At 49.1% G+C, this 15,061-nt stretch overlaps 1 protein-coding gene and 1 long non-coding RNA gene across 2 annotated transcripts; one reads left to right on the plus strand and one right to left on the minus strand.

Moving 5' to 3' along the window:
- Positions 1 to 1,243: 1,243 nt before the first annotated feature.
- Positions 1,244 to 14,934, minus strand: HCN3 (hyperpolarization activated cyclic nucleotide gated potassium channel 3). Its single transcript, XM_026716327.2, has 8 exons — positions 14,379 to 14,934; positions 8,900 to 9,329; positions 8,092 to 8,253; positions 6,654 to 6,872; positions 5,449 to 5,595; positions 4,513 to 4,753; positions 2,977 to 3,141; positions 1,244 to 2,350 (listed from the first exon to the last, which is right to left on the minus strand). The coding sequence occupies exons 1-8, from the start codon at positions 14,825 to 14,827 to the stop codon at positions 1,266 to 1,268; spliced, it is 2,898 nt and encodes a 965-aa protein (XP_026572112.2). The 5' UTR covers positions 14,828 to 14,934; the 3' UTR covers positions 1,244 to 1,265.
- LOC148124574 (uncharacterized) lies at positions 7,808 to 9,410 on the plus strand. The gene is made up of 3 exons (XR_015739694.1): positions 7,808 to 7,972; positions 8,054 to 8,275; positions 8,930 to 9,410. It is a non-coding gene; the product is annotated as an uncharacterized LOC148124574 (long non-coding RNA).
- Positions 14,935 to 15,061: the final 127 nt, after the last annotated feature.

The raw sequence follows: 15,061 nt of genomic DNA on the forward strand, positions 1-15,061 counted from the left end.
AATCAAAACCTGGTCAGTATTAGAGGACTATTTTAGTCTGGCTCAGTGCAAAAAAGATCACGCTTCTGGCCACAGGCACTCTTATAATGCAAAAATGACCAAGAAAATACGTCATAATGCAAGCGCCACCTTCTCTTCCTTGCACTGTAGGCTTATAGGTAGTCCCCGACTTACGACCACAATCAAGCCCAAATTTTATGTTGCTTAAGCAAGACAGAGGTTCAGTGGAGCTTTGCCTCCTTTTACGACCTTTCTCGCCACTGTTGTAAAAACGGCAGTTGTGAAGTTGGCCACGTGGCCGTTAAGCGAACCTGTCTTCCTGCTTGACTCGGCTGGTCAAAAGGTCGCAAAAGGGAAGCACATGACCCCCACCCATCCAGGAACGCTGCGACCGTCATAAACATGAGTCATGTGGCCAAGCATCTGAATGTTTGATTATGTGACCCTGGGGTTGTAAGTGTGAAAAATGCTGATTTTTTTAAAAAAATAGCGTTGTAACATTGACTAGTCACAAAACGATCCGTCGTAAGTCGAGGACTAGCCCTATTGGGGAAATTCAATGCCTGTTTTTTTTCTTCTTATGGGCAAAGGTGGCATTTAGGGATAGGGCCAACGAAACCCGTCTTCCCCTCCCTCCCGGGCGCGGAACCAGGGTTTCTACCGTTACGCACACACTCACAAAACATCTTGAGGTGGATACTGCAGGAGTGTGAGGCGAGGAGAGTGGACAGAAGAGAGGTCACTACGTCGATTATCCGGTTGTTAAAAAAATATTCCTAAAGGCAGGAAAAAGGCAAGGGGGCGGGAAGAAAAAAAAACACACTCGTTTCGGAGTGTCCGCTAATAAAGTTAACAGGCCGCTTCGGTGCGGTTGAAAATGGACACACCGGCGATCATCTTTGCCTCACGACTCAGGCTTCTCCCAGGAGTCTGGACTCCGAAGGGGGTTGCAAAGGAGTTTGCTGTTCCCCTTGACGCGTAGCGGAAGGGTGGCAACCCACTGGCGAGCCAGGGTTACGAAGCCAACGATGGACAGGTCAGCGTTTCCTTCCGCCGAGGGAGTTTGCTCTCCGAAGGAACCAACGTTGAGTCTCGTCGGATCTCCGCGTTAGGAACAATTCCTCCAAATCCAGCAGACTTCTGTCAGGCCCGGACCACTGTCCTTGGGATTGCGCTGGGTGTCTCTTTCCTTGACCCCCGTCCCCCCAGCTCAGCCCCCAAAGCCTGCCCAAGAAGGGGCTGGTAACCCTGGGTGTACCCTGGTCTCACATATGAGATGGTAGCTTTGGTTTCCCTGTGTTGACGTCAGGACTGAACGCTACGGAACCCTTACGGGAAGAGGCAGTGCCGTGTCGTGGGACGGAGGCAGGCGACTGGGGGGTCGTGGCCCCACTCACGGACCGGCTGGACCCCGAAGGGCCTTGCTGGGAGGAACCAGGCTGACCAGTGGTGGTTCCCACGCTGGGTTTCCCGAGCAGACCAGGAACCGACGGAGAGGAACGGTACGTGACGTTCCTGGCTGATTTCCGTGCCTGCTGGGAAGAGCCCATGTCCGAGGGTTGGGTGAGCCGGTTTGGCAAGGAAGGCTGAGACGCCGAAAGCGGACGGACGTCCTTCGTAAGACGACCCACCGAAAGGCCCTGTGAACTCCGGTGTTTGACCATCTGCTGAGGCTGCAGGAACAGGGAAATGTGAGATCCTGTGGCCCGAGACAGGCTGTAGTGCAGAGTTCGTCCCGGCGGGATGGAGGCGCTGTGGGCGGCCTGCTGCAAGAGAGACGTGGAGACCGACGTACCCCGAGTTTTGGACAGCTGAGGCTGGCTCGTCCCGGGGATGGCGTCCCCCTTTTGAACAGGCCGTGGGAGGACTTTGCCCACCGTACTTTCCAAAGGGGACACGCACTGCACCACAGGAGAACACGGCGAGCCGGCTGCCGGCGTCTGCAGGTGGGACTGCGCCCCCGAGGCAGGTGAGCTGACAGAGGACGGACGGGAGCCCCCCAGGCTGGGTTGGGAGCGGCGGGGATGGCGCAGGAGAGCCGCCGAGTCGGGAGAGAGAGGGCTGGAGATGGACGAAGGGGGAAGGAAGATGTGTGTCGCCAGGCTTTGCTGGTGGGTCAGCGCGATGGCCACGCTGGTGGTGGCGGCGGCAGTCTGCAGCGGCACGTGGACGAGGGGCTCCCAGATCAGCGGTTTGCCGCTCACTTCCCGGCCGGCCGTCATGGGCTGGAGGTCTTGGATGTTGTGTGCCATGTCTTGGTCGTGTTTGACGATCTGCTGGATGATCTCGTTGTTGACCGTGCTGGAACTGTGCTCCGCTCTCTTCCGCAACAGGATGGAATTCTTTTTCCCTGCAGGTGGAAGGAAAAAAGGGTCAGAGGTCACACCGAAATGCCGACAAAACTTGGAGAATTGCTTGACAGGGAGGTCAGCCACATTGGCATGGCGAGGAGGAGGAAGAGGAGGAAGAGGAGAAAAAGAAGGAGATGGGAGACAGGGAACAAGGAGAAGGCGAAAAAGGTGAGGATGGAGCAGGAGTAGAAGGAAGACATGGAGATCGAACAAGGAGGAGACCAAAAAAAACGCAGATGAGATAACAGGGAAGAATGAGGAAAAGGAGATGAGGAGGAGGAAGGAGGTAGAGGAGAAGAGGAGAAGGAGATAGAGAACAAGGAGCAGAAGAAAGAGATGAGGTTGGAGAAGGAGGAGGAAGAGAAGGAGAAGGGGGAGAAGGAGGAGAAGGAAAAGACAGAGAAGAAAGAGGAGGAGACGAGGAAGAGGAAGGAGGAGGAGGTGAGACAACAGGTGAGATCAGCTCAGGGCTGAGGTCTCTTCAGCATCTATTGGAAGACCCCCAAGATCTTCTTCAGTGGCTTTCATTTGTTGGCACTTCACCGATTTTGTGAGGAGACCCATGGGCCCGGTTAGACAGCGCATGGGCTTTGTAGTCCTTTCGTCCCTTCATCCCCACCCTCACCTATCCGGTCCAGCCTGTCCATGGCAACGGTTTCAAAGGCTCGCCGCATCATTGGGTATTCCTCCAGGACTTCGTTGAAGTTGTCCACGGAAAGAGAGTAGAGGCGGCAGTAGGTGTTGGCTCGGACACTGGCCGTGCGCCGGCCCCGGGTCAGAAGGCAGATCTCTGCGGGGGCAAAAGGAGGAGAGGAAGAGGAGGAGGAGGTCGGGGACCGCTCCCCCTTTCACCTCGACTTCACCCACCCAACCTTAAACCCCGAATTAGGAGGTGGGGCAGAAAGGAAGAAAAACCAACCGTTGACCTATTATTTTTTTTTGCAAAAGGAACGGGTTTTTTTTTTTATAAAAATATTTTTTAATCCCACCTTTCTTGTTTTTATAAATCAGTAAAGTACCTAATACTCCTTCCTCCTCCTATTTTTCCCCTAAGGATAATTCTGTGGGTTGGGTTGGGTTGGGTTGGGGGTCTAACTTACTATATGTTTTAGATAGGTCTTAGGCTAGGTTTTTAATGATTATTTTAATTTTTAAATACTCCGTAGTGTGATTGCGATGTGGTGGTTGGGACGCTGTGCTGGGGTAGCTTTCAAATTTCATGGTATTTGTAGAAGGCAATGACAATAAAGGTATTCTATTCTATTCTATTCTATTCTATTCTATTCTATTCTATTCTATTCTATTCTATTCTATTCTATTCTATTCTTTTCCTTATTCTATTCTTTTCCTTATTCTATTCTATTCTGTTCTATTCTATTCTATTCTATTCTATTCTATTCTATTCTATTCTATTCTTTTCCTTATTCTATTCTATTCTATTCTATTCTATTCTTATTCTATTCTAAAGTCACCCATCTGGCTTTGAAGTAGGATTACAACTCACCATCTCCTGGGGATTGGCCCAAAGTCACCCAGTGCCTTTCATGCCCAAGGCAGAACTAGAACTCACTGTCTCCTAGTCATTGTCCAAAGTCACCTAGCTGGCTTTCATCCTTAAAGTGGAACCAGAACTCATCACAGTCTCCTGATGATTGACCCAAGTCACCTAGCTGGTTTTTATGCCCAAGGCAGAACTAGAACTCACTGTCTCCTAATGATTGGCCCAAATTCACCTAGCTGGCTTTTGTGCTTAAAGTGGAACTAGAACTCACCGTCTCCTGGTGATTGACCCAAAGTCACTCAGTTGGCTTTCTTTCTCTCTCTCTCTTTCTCTCTCTCTCTCTCTCTTTCTCCTTCTCCCCCTCTCATTCTTCTTCCCCCCTCCCTCCCTCTCTTCCTCTGTCTCTTTTTCTCTCTCTCCCTCCTTCTCTTTCTCTCCCTCTCCCCTTCTCTCTCTTTCTCTCTCCCTCTCTTTCTTTCTCTCTGTCTGTCTCTCACTCCCTCTCTTCCTCTCTCCTTCTGTCTCTCTCTCTCTCACACACACACACACACACTTACAAACATGTCACATTTGCCAGGACCAAACCTTTTTGAAGCCCCCACCCTCACAGAATCAATTCAAAACATCATCTCCTCCCCCGCTCTACCGAGAAAAACTCACCCCCAAAATAGGACCCGTCCGAAAGCTTCATTTCCTTAGAGCCCCGAGTCAGGATGCTAACCACGCCGTGTTGTATGAAATACATTTTTTTCCCCACTGTTCCCTCTCGGATGATGAAGTCCCCCGGCTGGAAAACCTCGAAGCGCAACTTGGTCAACATGGCCGTCACGAAGTTAGGATCGGCGTTGGCGAAGAGGGGCATGTTATCCACCAGATTCCGGCAGTTGAAATTGATGATCTCCTGAAGAGGGGAAGGAATTCGGAGGAGGAGGAGAAAAAGAAGGAGAAGGAGGAGGAGAAGAAGAAGAAGAAGAAGAAGAAGAAGAAGAAGAAGAAAAAGGAGAAGAAAAAGGAGAAGAAAAAGGAGAAGGAGAAGAAGAAGGAGAAGAAGAAAAAGGAGAGGGAGAAGGAGGAGAAGGAGAAGGAGGAGAAGGAGAAGGAGAAGGAGGAGGAGAAGAAGAAGAAGAAGAAGAAGAAGAAGATGATGATAACCAGGAATTGACAAGAGAAAAGGCTTCCGATAGGAGTGAGTGGACGCTATAAACGCCACCAAAATTCACCTCGACTTACAACAGTTCATTTAATGGCCATTTGAAATGACAATGGCATTGGTGGAGAAAAATGACTTTCCACTTAATGACCGTTGCAACATCCCTACGGTCACGGGATCGGCCCAAATGGACTCATAGTTAGGACGGTTACGGTGTCCCCGGTGTCTTTTGCGACAAGGTCAATGGGGAAGCCAGATTCAATTAACGATTGTGCTCCTAACCAAAAACCTGCAGGGATTCCCTTAACAATGGGGACCAGAAAGGTCTTAACCCGGGCCAAAACTCGCGGAATGACGGTCTCGCTTAGCGAACAGAAATGGACTTTCTGCAGCGGTAATTCTAGTGGTTGTAAGCAGCATAACGGCCTCTCCTCCATGGCTTGTACCTCTTTAAGGGGTTCGCTCAATTCCTCCAGGATGTTGTCTTCATCAAACATTTTGCCCTGGTATCGGTGTTCGTAATATTCGTGGATCCGTTGACGCGTGTCTCCCGGTAACTTATGAAAGGACATATATTGCTCCACTTGTTTATACTATAAACGGAGGAACAGAAATATGTTAAATAATTCAGCCGGAAAAATGAAGAAACACCAAACAAGATGAAGAAGATATCAGAGTGTGCAGAAATGGACAGACTGTCAGGATTCCGGTGATTGCCCCAATTAAATCATTAAATCAAGCCAAGGTTCAAAAGAATCTAGACGATTTATTAGGAGCAATATGTCCTTCATGAAGCCAACTCTGGCATAGGTAATTGAGTCACCTGTGACCCTGTTTCCGCCCTCTCACCTGGGTGTGTCATAAATCAGATTCTCCAACAAAGCACGTTCTCGGGCTGGGTGTCATCAATCACATTCTCCAATAAAGGATTTTGGGGGGCAGAAGGTCCGGTAGCCTAGCTACAATCTTTGTAAGATAAGTGTTGGAATGTACTTCTGGTTTTAAACTGCTTTACTGCTCTTTCAAACACCACCACCACCTCTGTTTATGGCAACTCGAAAACAGGCACAGGAATGCTTTACGAGTTGACACAGACGGACATTCAGAATGAAACAGAAAGATGATACAGAATATTATCAAGCCTGCAATCTGTTTTATCAGTGGTTGGGAAAAAAAGAGGTGGAGATGAAGAACGTGATACGGATTGTTAAGCAAATTAAAATACCCAGAAAACATGTATTAAGCCCTAAGAAATGTAAATAGTAACAACAACAATAACAACAGCAATAATAATACAAGTAAATTACGAAAGCAGAATGCTTTGAACTTTAACTTTGATGTTGTTTAATTTGTTAACTATTCTTTCTTTCGTATATATGTATGTATGTATATATGTATGTATGTATCTATGTATGATCAATTTAATTGGGATGTAGAAGCTTATAAATTTTGGACCTGATTAGACCAGGGAGAGATAATATATATTTGTGTCTTTCTGAAATCCACTTTTTTTTTTTACATTCTTGTCTAGTTTTGTTCCGTTAATTTATTTTTCTTTTGGATTTTGATCTTCCGAATAAAAATAAAAACGGAAAGAAGCTGGCGTAGCAAGCCCCAGGATGTAGTAACAACGGGGTGTAAATCTTCTCACCTTCTCCTGGTATTGGCGCCGGGAGGAGTCCAGCGACTGGATGAGGGCAGTGGCGTGGCCGATGAACATGGCGTAGCAGGTGGCGCCCACAATCATGCTCAGCATTGTCAGCCAGACATCGGTCATGCCCTCGGGTGCCTGTTGCCCATAGCCGATACACAACATGTGACTCATCGCTTTGAACAAAGCGTGCGAATATTGCTTTCCCCAAGAGTCATTCTGAGAAAAAAAAGAGTGGGTTTTTTTTTAAAAAAACGATCTTCAGTGTTGTCCCACAGAACCTGGTCTTTCAAATTTGGCAACTTGGAAGCGGTGTGGACTTCAACTCCCAGAATTCCCCAGACGGGATCCTTTTAAGAGGCGTGGATGTCCACAATTTCCAGAATCCCCCAACCAAAAATTCCTAGAATGCCCCCCAACCCTTTTGCTGGAGGGGAAGTCTAGGAATGGAGGTCCAGACCGCTTCAATGATGCTGACTGGGGAACTGTGGGAGTTGAAGTCCAAGTTTGAAAAAAATGCCGTCTTGGGGTAAACAGAAACTCTTGAACCCCTATTCTTTGGGTAGAAATAGTCAATTCTTTGAAGAAGGTGAACTAATGGAACTCTGTTATTATAGGGATAACAATTCTATTATAAGAGAAATGTGAAAGCCTGATATAGTAGTTCCCCACCTCCCTCTCGCTCTTTCTCCCTCCCTCCTTCCCTCTTTTTCCCTCCATCCTTCCCTCTCTCTCTCCCTCCCTCCCCTCCCACTTCCTTTCTCTCTCCCTCCCTCTTTTTCACCTCCTTCCCTCCCTCCTCCTCCTTCCCTCTCTCTCTCCCTCCTTCTCTCCCTCCCTCCCTCCTTCTCTCCCTCCCCCTCCCACTTCCTTTCTCTCTCCCTCTCCCTCCCTCTTTTCCCCTCCTTCCCTCCATCCTTCCCTCTCTCTCTCTCTCTCTCCCTCCTTCCCTGTCTCTCCCTCCTTCTCTCCCTCCCTCCCTCCCTCCCTCCCCTCCCACTTCCTTTCTCTCTCCCTCCCCTCCCTCTTTTCCCCTCCTTCCCTCCCTCCTTCCCCCTCTCTCTCTCTCCTTCCCTCTCTCTCTCCCTCTTTCTCTCCTTCCCTCCCCCTCCCACTTCCTTTCTCTCTCTCCCTCCCTCTTTTCCCCCTCCTTCCCCCTCTCTCTATATGATAGAGAATCAAGGTAAGAAAATCTTGAGTTTCTTTCTCGCCCTTCTCCGTCTTTCGGTGTGAAGCTGATTTTTCAAAACCGCTCTCTCTCTCTCTGATCTGCTTTGCAGAATTATCGGACTCTCTCCTGCTCAGCCTGGCCCATTTTTGTCCCGTAGACAGAAAAGAAAGAGGAGGAGGAAGAGGAGGAGGAGGAGGAGGAGGAGGAGGAGGAGGAGGAGGAGGAGGAGGAGGAGGAGGAGGAGGAGGAGGAGGAGGAGAAACTTACCACCATGTGGTTGATGGAAACCCAACAATCTTCGGGAAAGTCTTGCAGCATGGGGACCAAGAACTGTAAGCAACCGTCCCAGTGACACAAGAGAAGCATCATTCCGATGAGATTGAAGATCCGGACTACAGCACTGGCCAGGTCATAGGTCATGTGGAAAATCTGGGAAGGCCAAGAGGACGTGGTGAGCTGATTCAACCCCTTGTTCTTTCCATACACGGACTACAGAGAGGCCTCCAATTACAACCGTTCGCTCATAGACCGCTTAAAGTTACAACGGTGCTGAGTGAGTGGTCCTTAAAAAACAGTTCTCAAAGTTATAGCTGTCATGGTACAAACTGCCTAGGATTATTAACTATTTCCCACTGGCTTCCCCAACAACTTTGAAGCCAGTCAAGAGAAAGGAACAACCCAGCATCCTTGCTCAACGGTGGCAATAGATTGTCATCCCTAAGTGATGCAGTCATATGAGGTTTACAACTGTTTTAGGGCTGTCATGGTGTGAGTTGACAAGGATTAGCGATTTCCCACTGGCTTCCCCAACGACTTTGAAGCCAGTCAAGAGAAAGGAACAACCCAGCATCCTTGCTCAACGGTGTCAATAGATTGCCATCACTAAATGAATCTTATGAGGTTTACAACTGCTTTATGACTGCCTTAATTACTTAGTGAGGGAAATTCAGTTGTGAGCCGACGCCTACTGATAAACCATAATAGATCACTGGACCAACGGCGTGTTTCCTATCCGAAAAGGAATGCTCACCTTTTAATGCGAGTGCTAATGTTTTCTATTTATTGCATTCATTACCTCTTCCCACTGGTGAATGTAACGGATGAGGCGAGAGAGACGGAGAAGGCGGAGCAAGCTAAGGATTTTCGTGAAACGGACGATGCGCAACGCCCTGGCTGTCTTGTATACTTCCGAATCCACTTGGGTCTCCAAGTCTACGATGAGGAAGATGTAATCGACCGGGATGGAAGAAATGAAGTCCACCAGAAACCAACTCCTGAGATACTTCATCTTAATGGTATGGGGATCCAAAATGATCTCAGTGTTATCCTCCACCACGATCCCCGTACGGAAGTTCAACACCAAGTCAGCCAGGAAAAACGTATCCGAGAGGACGTTGAAGACGATCCAAGGCGGCGTGTTCTCATCCTTGAAAAAGGTGATCCCCACCGGCAGGATGATCAGGTTCCCAACCATCAACAGCAACATGATCAAGTCCCAGTAAAACCTGGAAGGCAAGAAACGGGCAGGATCGGTCGGTCGGCTGCACCTGAACAGAGAACCTCAAAATCAAGTTCGCTATTAGCCATGATTTAATATTATTATTATAAACGGTGGTTGTTGATAGGACCCGCTGTTCTCTCTGGACTCATTTGTGCCGAGAACTCTTAGTCCAACCCCTTCACCGCTACCCCGCGCTGCCTTTCACGTGGCAACATCCAGAAAGGAGCTATAGAAAGCAGAGGCGGTCATTCAGCCGGTTTGGACCGGTTCAACAGAACCGGTAGCGGAAAATTTGAGTAGTTCTTGTGAACCGGTAGCGGACATTTTGAGTAGTTTGAAGAACCGGCCAATGCCACCTCTGACTGGCCCCACCAACCCCATCTATTCTCTGCCTCCTGTCGAGTCCCAGCTGATTGGTTGGGTCTTCTTTGGTTGCCCTGCAGAGGAGAACGGAGCTGGAAAGCAGGTTAGTGGGGTGGGGAGGGGAATGGGATTTTAACCTTTTAACCTTACCCTGCCACGCCCACCAAGCCACGCCCACTAAGCCACGCCCACAGAACCCGTAGTAAAAGTTTCTGAGTCCCACCACTGATAGAAAGAGACATCTATGCAGGGTGTGGCTATCTTCAGCAAAATTCAGCCGAACACGTTTCATTATTTCTAGCTCTCTCGTCCTCCTCCTCCCCTTTTAACAACCCCATAATCCCTTGTGAGGTGGAATCCAGGCAACCGAATGGAGCGGAGTGTTTACTAGCCAGACGCCTTTCCTGTCGCCAGTGCGGAGTGTCCCCGTCCTCCCCCAAGCAGATAGAGAAATATCAGACTCTATCTAGGATTGAACTCACAGCCTCGTGACTGTGAGGCGAGAGCTCCAGCTCTTCGCCAACGTACCACTCGTTTCTAGCTCTCTCTCTTGTAAAGTTTGAATTCTTTTTCTGCCAGGGGTTTCTCGCATTTTTGCGAGAAATGGAAAAAGCTAGTCAGTTTGGCGGGGGGGTGGGGGGTGGAACGGCACTCTGCCTGGGCTCAGAGATACCATATTCCTATTTTCCTTCACACAAACCTAGAGATCCACCTTAACACAGCCAGATGCTGGATTCCTCACCTCCATTCAAAACCTTTCCAAATATCCATTCCAAATATCCAACTTTTCTATGTCTTTTCTTTTTCCTTTTGACCATGGACTTTCTACTTTCTCTCTAAGAGATGGAAATCCAGGAAAAAAAAATAATCCAGCCGTCCCTTGAGACTTTCAAGAAGCAATTGGACTCCCATCTGTCAGAAATGGTTGTAGGGTCTCCTGCTTGGGCAGCGGGTTGGACTAGATGACCTACAAGGTCCCTTCCAACTCTGATGATCTGTCATCTGTTTAAAAAGAAAAAAAAACCTGCTTCCCACCCTCCTCCCCATCTTTGCTCTCTGACCCAAAACGAAGGCGAAAGCGACCAAAATGAAGATCCCAAAACACAAAGAGAAATTAAAAACGGGATCAACTCTTTTTAAAATCTCAAACCACCCCGGTGCCGAAGTGAAAAGGCCTCTCCTGAGTTGTTCACACAGGCATCCATCAAGGGCTCAAAAGCTTACTTACGAGGCCCGGCTGAGTGTTGATTATCCAATAAAGATCATGATGTAATCCCCAGGTTTAATCATACACCTCGGATCCTAAAGACCGAAAACTCCTATCCGATTCCCACCGAACCATCTGTCCCTGAACAACGTAACAAGCCCGGAAACATATGGAATGATTTGCGCAAAGCATTCCGGGAGCCAAGCCAAATATTTTATCTTCTTATAGGACAACAAAACCCTTCTCGCATCCCATCTATATTTTCCGTGGCTTCATCTGGATGAAGCTTCCTTTTATTTAATTTATTTGATTTGTCAATCGCTTACAAGATAATAGGTATAAGTATAAACATGAGTAAGAATACAGGAAATAGGTACGAATAAATGGGGACAATAGGACAGGGGCGGTAGGCACGATGGTGCACTTATGCACACCCCTTACAGACCTCTTAGGAATGGGGTGAGGTCAATAGTGGGTAGTTTGAGGTTAAAGGAGTGGGGGGTTTGAGGATGTAACAACAGAGTCAGGGAGTGCATTCTAGGTATTGACTACTCCGTTGCTGAAGTCGTACTTTTTGCAATCAAGTTTGGAGCGGTTTACATTGAGTTTGTATCTGTTGTGCGCTCTTGTATTGTTGCGATTGTGTTTCTGGTCCATTTTCCCCTCGCTTGGTGAAAGCCAACCCAATGTTACCTTCTCTCTTCAGTTTGCAAGCAGTTTGATTTAAAAAGGCCTTGGTAAGACCTTCAAAGATTGCATCCAATTTTAGTTGCCATGGTATATTAAAAAAAAGGACGTTGAGACTTTGGAAAGAGCGCAGAGAAGAGCAATAAAGAAAATTAGAGGACTGGAGGATAAGTTAGCAGAGGGAGAAATTTGAATTATTGCACATGTGTGTGTGTGTGTGAGAGAGAGAGAGAGAGAGAAAGTGAAAGGAAGAAACTCAGAGCTGAAACTGCCAAATTTTGCGCAAATTTTGCACTAGGAAGACAGTTCACGCTGCGGGGAAATATTTTTTTTCCTGGTTTCCTTCCAAAGAGATCATTCTTTGAGGGCTCCAAGGTGATCCACTGGCCTGGAAACCTTTGGCCAACAGATAGTTGTCGATTTACAACCATGTGTCCTCCTTGGCACATTTCCAAGTTGAACGGCTGTGCGCTGGATCGATTCCAGGCCTGGAACAGGTTCTCAAACAGGTGTCCGTCGGTTGGTACGTCTTTTGCTCTCGGAGCCGCAGAGATGGGAGCTGCCAGCTTTTCAAGATTCGCCGAGAGCCTCAAGAAGGCAGATCGAAGATGTTCTGGGTGCGTTTGTGAAGAAGTACAGATTTGTTTTGCAAATACAAGACGGGTATTCATTCCGGTGCCAAATTTGGCACGGAACAAATTTGGCTTTTAAACCTCCAACATTTCTGGCTTCAGGCTTTGCTTGCATGGGGAAAGCCCCAAACTACATTTTTCTGTATTTCTCCTTTTTATTTTATTTTCTCTCCCGCTCTCTCCCTCCACTGGCTTAATCTTTTACTTCTTCCTTAAGAAATTCCAAAATTAAAATCTTAAAAAGTAGAAAAAGAGAATGAATCCAAATACCCTTCCTTCCTTCCTTCCTCCCTCCCTCCCTTCCTTCCTTCCTTCTTTTCTTCCTTCCTTCCTTCCCGTTCTGTCTCTCTTTCTTTCTCTTTCTCTCTTCCTTTCCTTTCCCCCGTCTTTTCTTTCTTTCTTTTTTCCTTCCTTCCTTCCTGTTCTGTCTCTCTTTCTTTCTCTTTCTCTCTTCCTTTCCTTTCCCCCATCTTTTCTTTCTTTCTTTCTTTTTTCCTTCCTACCTTCCTTCCTACCTTCCTTCCTTCCTTCCTTCCTTCCTTCCTTCCTTCCTTCCTTCCTTCCTCTTCTGTCTCTCTCTCTCTTTCTCTCTTCCTTTCCTTTCCCTCTGTCTTTTCCTTCCTTCCTGTTTTCTCTGTCTCTTTCTTTCTTTCCCTCTCTTCTTTCTGTGATTCCCTTAATGACAGTTATTCGCTTAACGACCATGGCAAGAAAGGCCCTAGACCAAGGCGCAGCTTGCTCAACAATCACCTAGCCTAACGACAGAAAGGAGAAAGAAGGCTGGATAATTTTCCAGTGCATATTATTTTTAAACAAGCCATTCCCAGTCTGGCGGCTCCTCTGCCTTGCCTGAGGTGTGACCCATGGGAATTGTAGTGCCTTCAGTAAGGAGGTCACACCAAGAACAAAAAAAAAAAAAACCCTCCCACTTTATAAGACTTGGTAACACCACCCTTGGAATATTGCATCAGTTTTGGTTACCATAATTTTAAAAAAACAAAAGAGGTTGAGACGCTAGAAAGAGTGCAGAGATGAGCAACAAAGAGAATTAGGGGACCGGAGGCTAAAACGTTTGAAGAACGGTTGCAGGAATTGGGGGTGTCTAATTTAATGACAAGAAGAACTATGGGTGACAGGATAGCAGTCTTCCAATATCTCAGGAGCTGCCCCAAAGAAGAGGGAGTCAAGCTATTCTCCAAAGCACCAAAGAAGGCAGGACAAGAAGCAACGGATGGAAACTCATCAAGGAGAGAGGCAACCTGGAATTAAAATTTCCTGACTGTGAGGACAATTAACCAGTGGAAGGACTTTCACTGGAAGAACTTAGACAACCTTTTGTCTGAAATGGTACAAGGGTTCTGGCTGAGGTGGGGGGGTTGGACTAGAAGACCTCCAACGCCCCTTCCCATCAATAATAAGAAACTTTCTGACAGAACAACCAACAGAAGTTGCCCTCGGAAGTTGTGGGAGCTTCATCCCTGGAGGCTTTCAAGAAGAGACAGGACTTCCATCTGTCAGAAATGGTGTAGGGTCTCCCGCTTGGGCAGGGGGTTGGACTAGATGACCTAGAAGACCCCTTCCAACTCATAACAAGGAGAAACTTTCCGAAAGAGCAACCAACCCATGGAACAGAAGTTGCCCTCGGAAGTTGTGGGAGCTTCATTCCTGGAGGCTTTCAAGAAGAGATTTGGACTACCATCTGTCTGAAATGGTGTTAGGGTCTCCCGCTTGGGCGGGGGGTTGGACTAGATGACCTACAAGACCCCTTCCAACTAATAACAAGGAGAAACTTTCCGACAGAGCAACCAACCCATGGAACAGAAGTTGCCCTCGGAAGTTGTGGGAGCTTCATCCCTGGAGGCTTTCAAGAAGAGATTTGGAACTGCCATCTGTCAGAAATGGTGTCAGGGTCTCCCGCTTGGGCGGGGGTGGGGGGTTGGACTAGATGACCTCCAAGGCCCCTTCCAACTCTGACGATCTGTGTCCCCCTGATTCCATTCTATTCCTTCCAGAAGAGCTTTCAGCACCACGGACAGCCGCCCAGCCGGTTTCTTTTCGCCCAGCCAACAAACAGTCGGGGGGACCCCAACTAGGCCGGCGAGCGTCTTTTACCCCCCACCCCCGGGAGTGCCACATGGGCCGTGGAGTCCTTCCCCCGCTTTACCTGAAGTCGCTGTAAGGGTGGATGATCCAGAAGCCGGCCGACTTGACCCGCTGCTGCTCGATCTCCACCGCCTTGTGGCTGCCGAACATGCGGAGGGAGAACTTGTTGACGGCCGGCTGGAGGAGGGCGCCCAGTTGGCGTTGCACGAAGGTGCCGCCGGCCTCTTGGCTCCCCGAAGACGAGGCGGCCGCTGCCGCCGCCGCCGCCGAAGCCAGGTCGGCGGCCACGATCTGCTCGGCCACGCGGGCCGGCGCCATCTCGCCCTTGGCCGCCGCGGAGCCCTTGCGAGTAGGCGGCCGCGAGGAGCCGTCGCTGGGCAGGCGGCCGCCGGCTTCGCCATCCAGCAAGGGAGGAGGAGGAGGAGGAAGAGGAGGAAGAGGAGGAGGGGGTGCCTTGCAGCCGGGGGGCTCCGGAGCCTCCGGGGTCTCCGCGGCGGCCGACACGTCCATGGCGCTCAAGAGGGCCCTTCAAACGCCCTTGCCCGGCCCAGGCCCCCCTGGCATCGCGGGGGCATCGCTCCCACCGACCCGCCTGGAAGGCCCGGGCCCAGGAAGGGCGAGGCTGGAGGGCCAGGCGAGGCGGGCTCGGGACGGGCAGGGGCTCATACCACCGCCCCCCACACGACCAGCCCCTTCCTACCCCCGGGCCTGCCCGGGCTCAGCCCCTCCGAGGAGAGCCAGCCA

The sequence above is a fragment of the Pseudonaja textilis genome, chromosome 16, assembly GCF_049901715.1.
Source record: "Pseudonaja textilis isolate UNSWEBS1 chromosome 16, rPseTex1.2, whole genome shotgun sequence".
Lineage (NCBI taxonomy): Eukaryota > Metazoa > Chordata > Lepidosauria > Squamata > Elapidae > Pseudonaja > Pseudonaja textilis.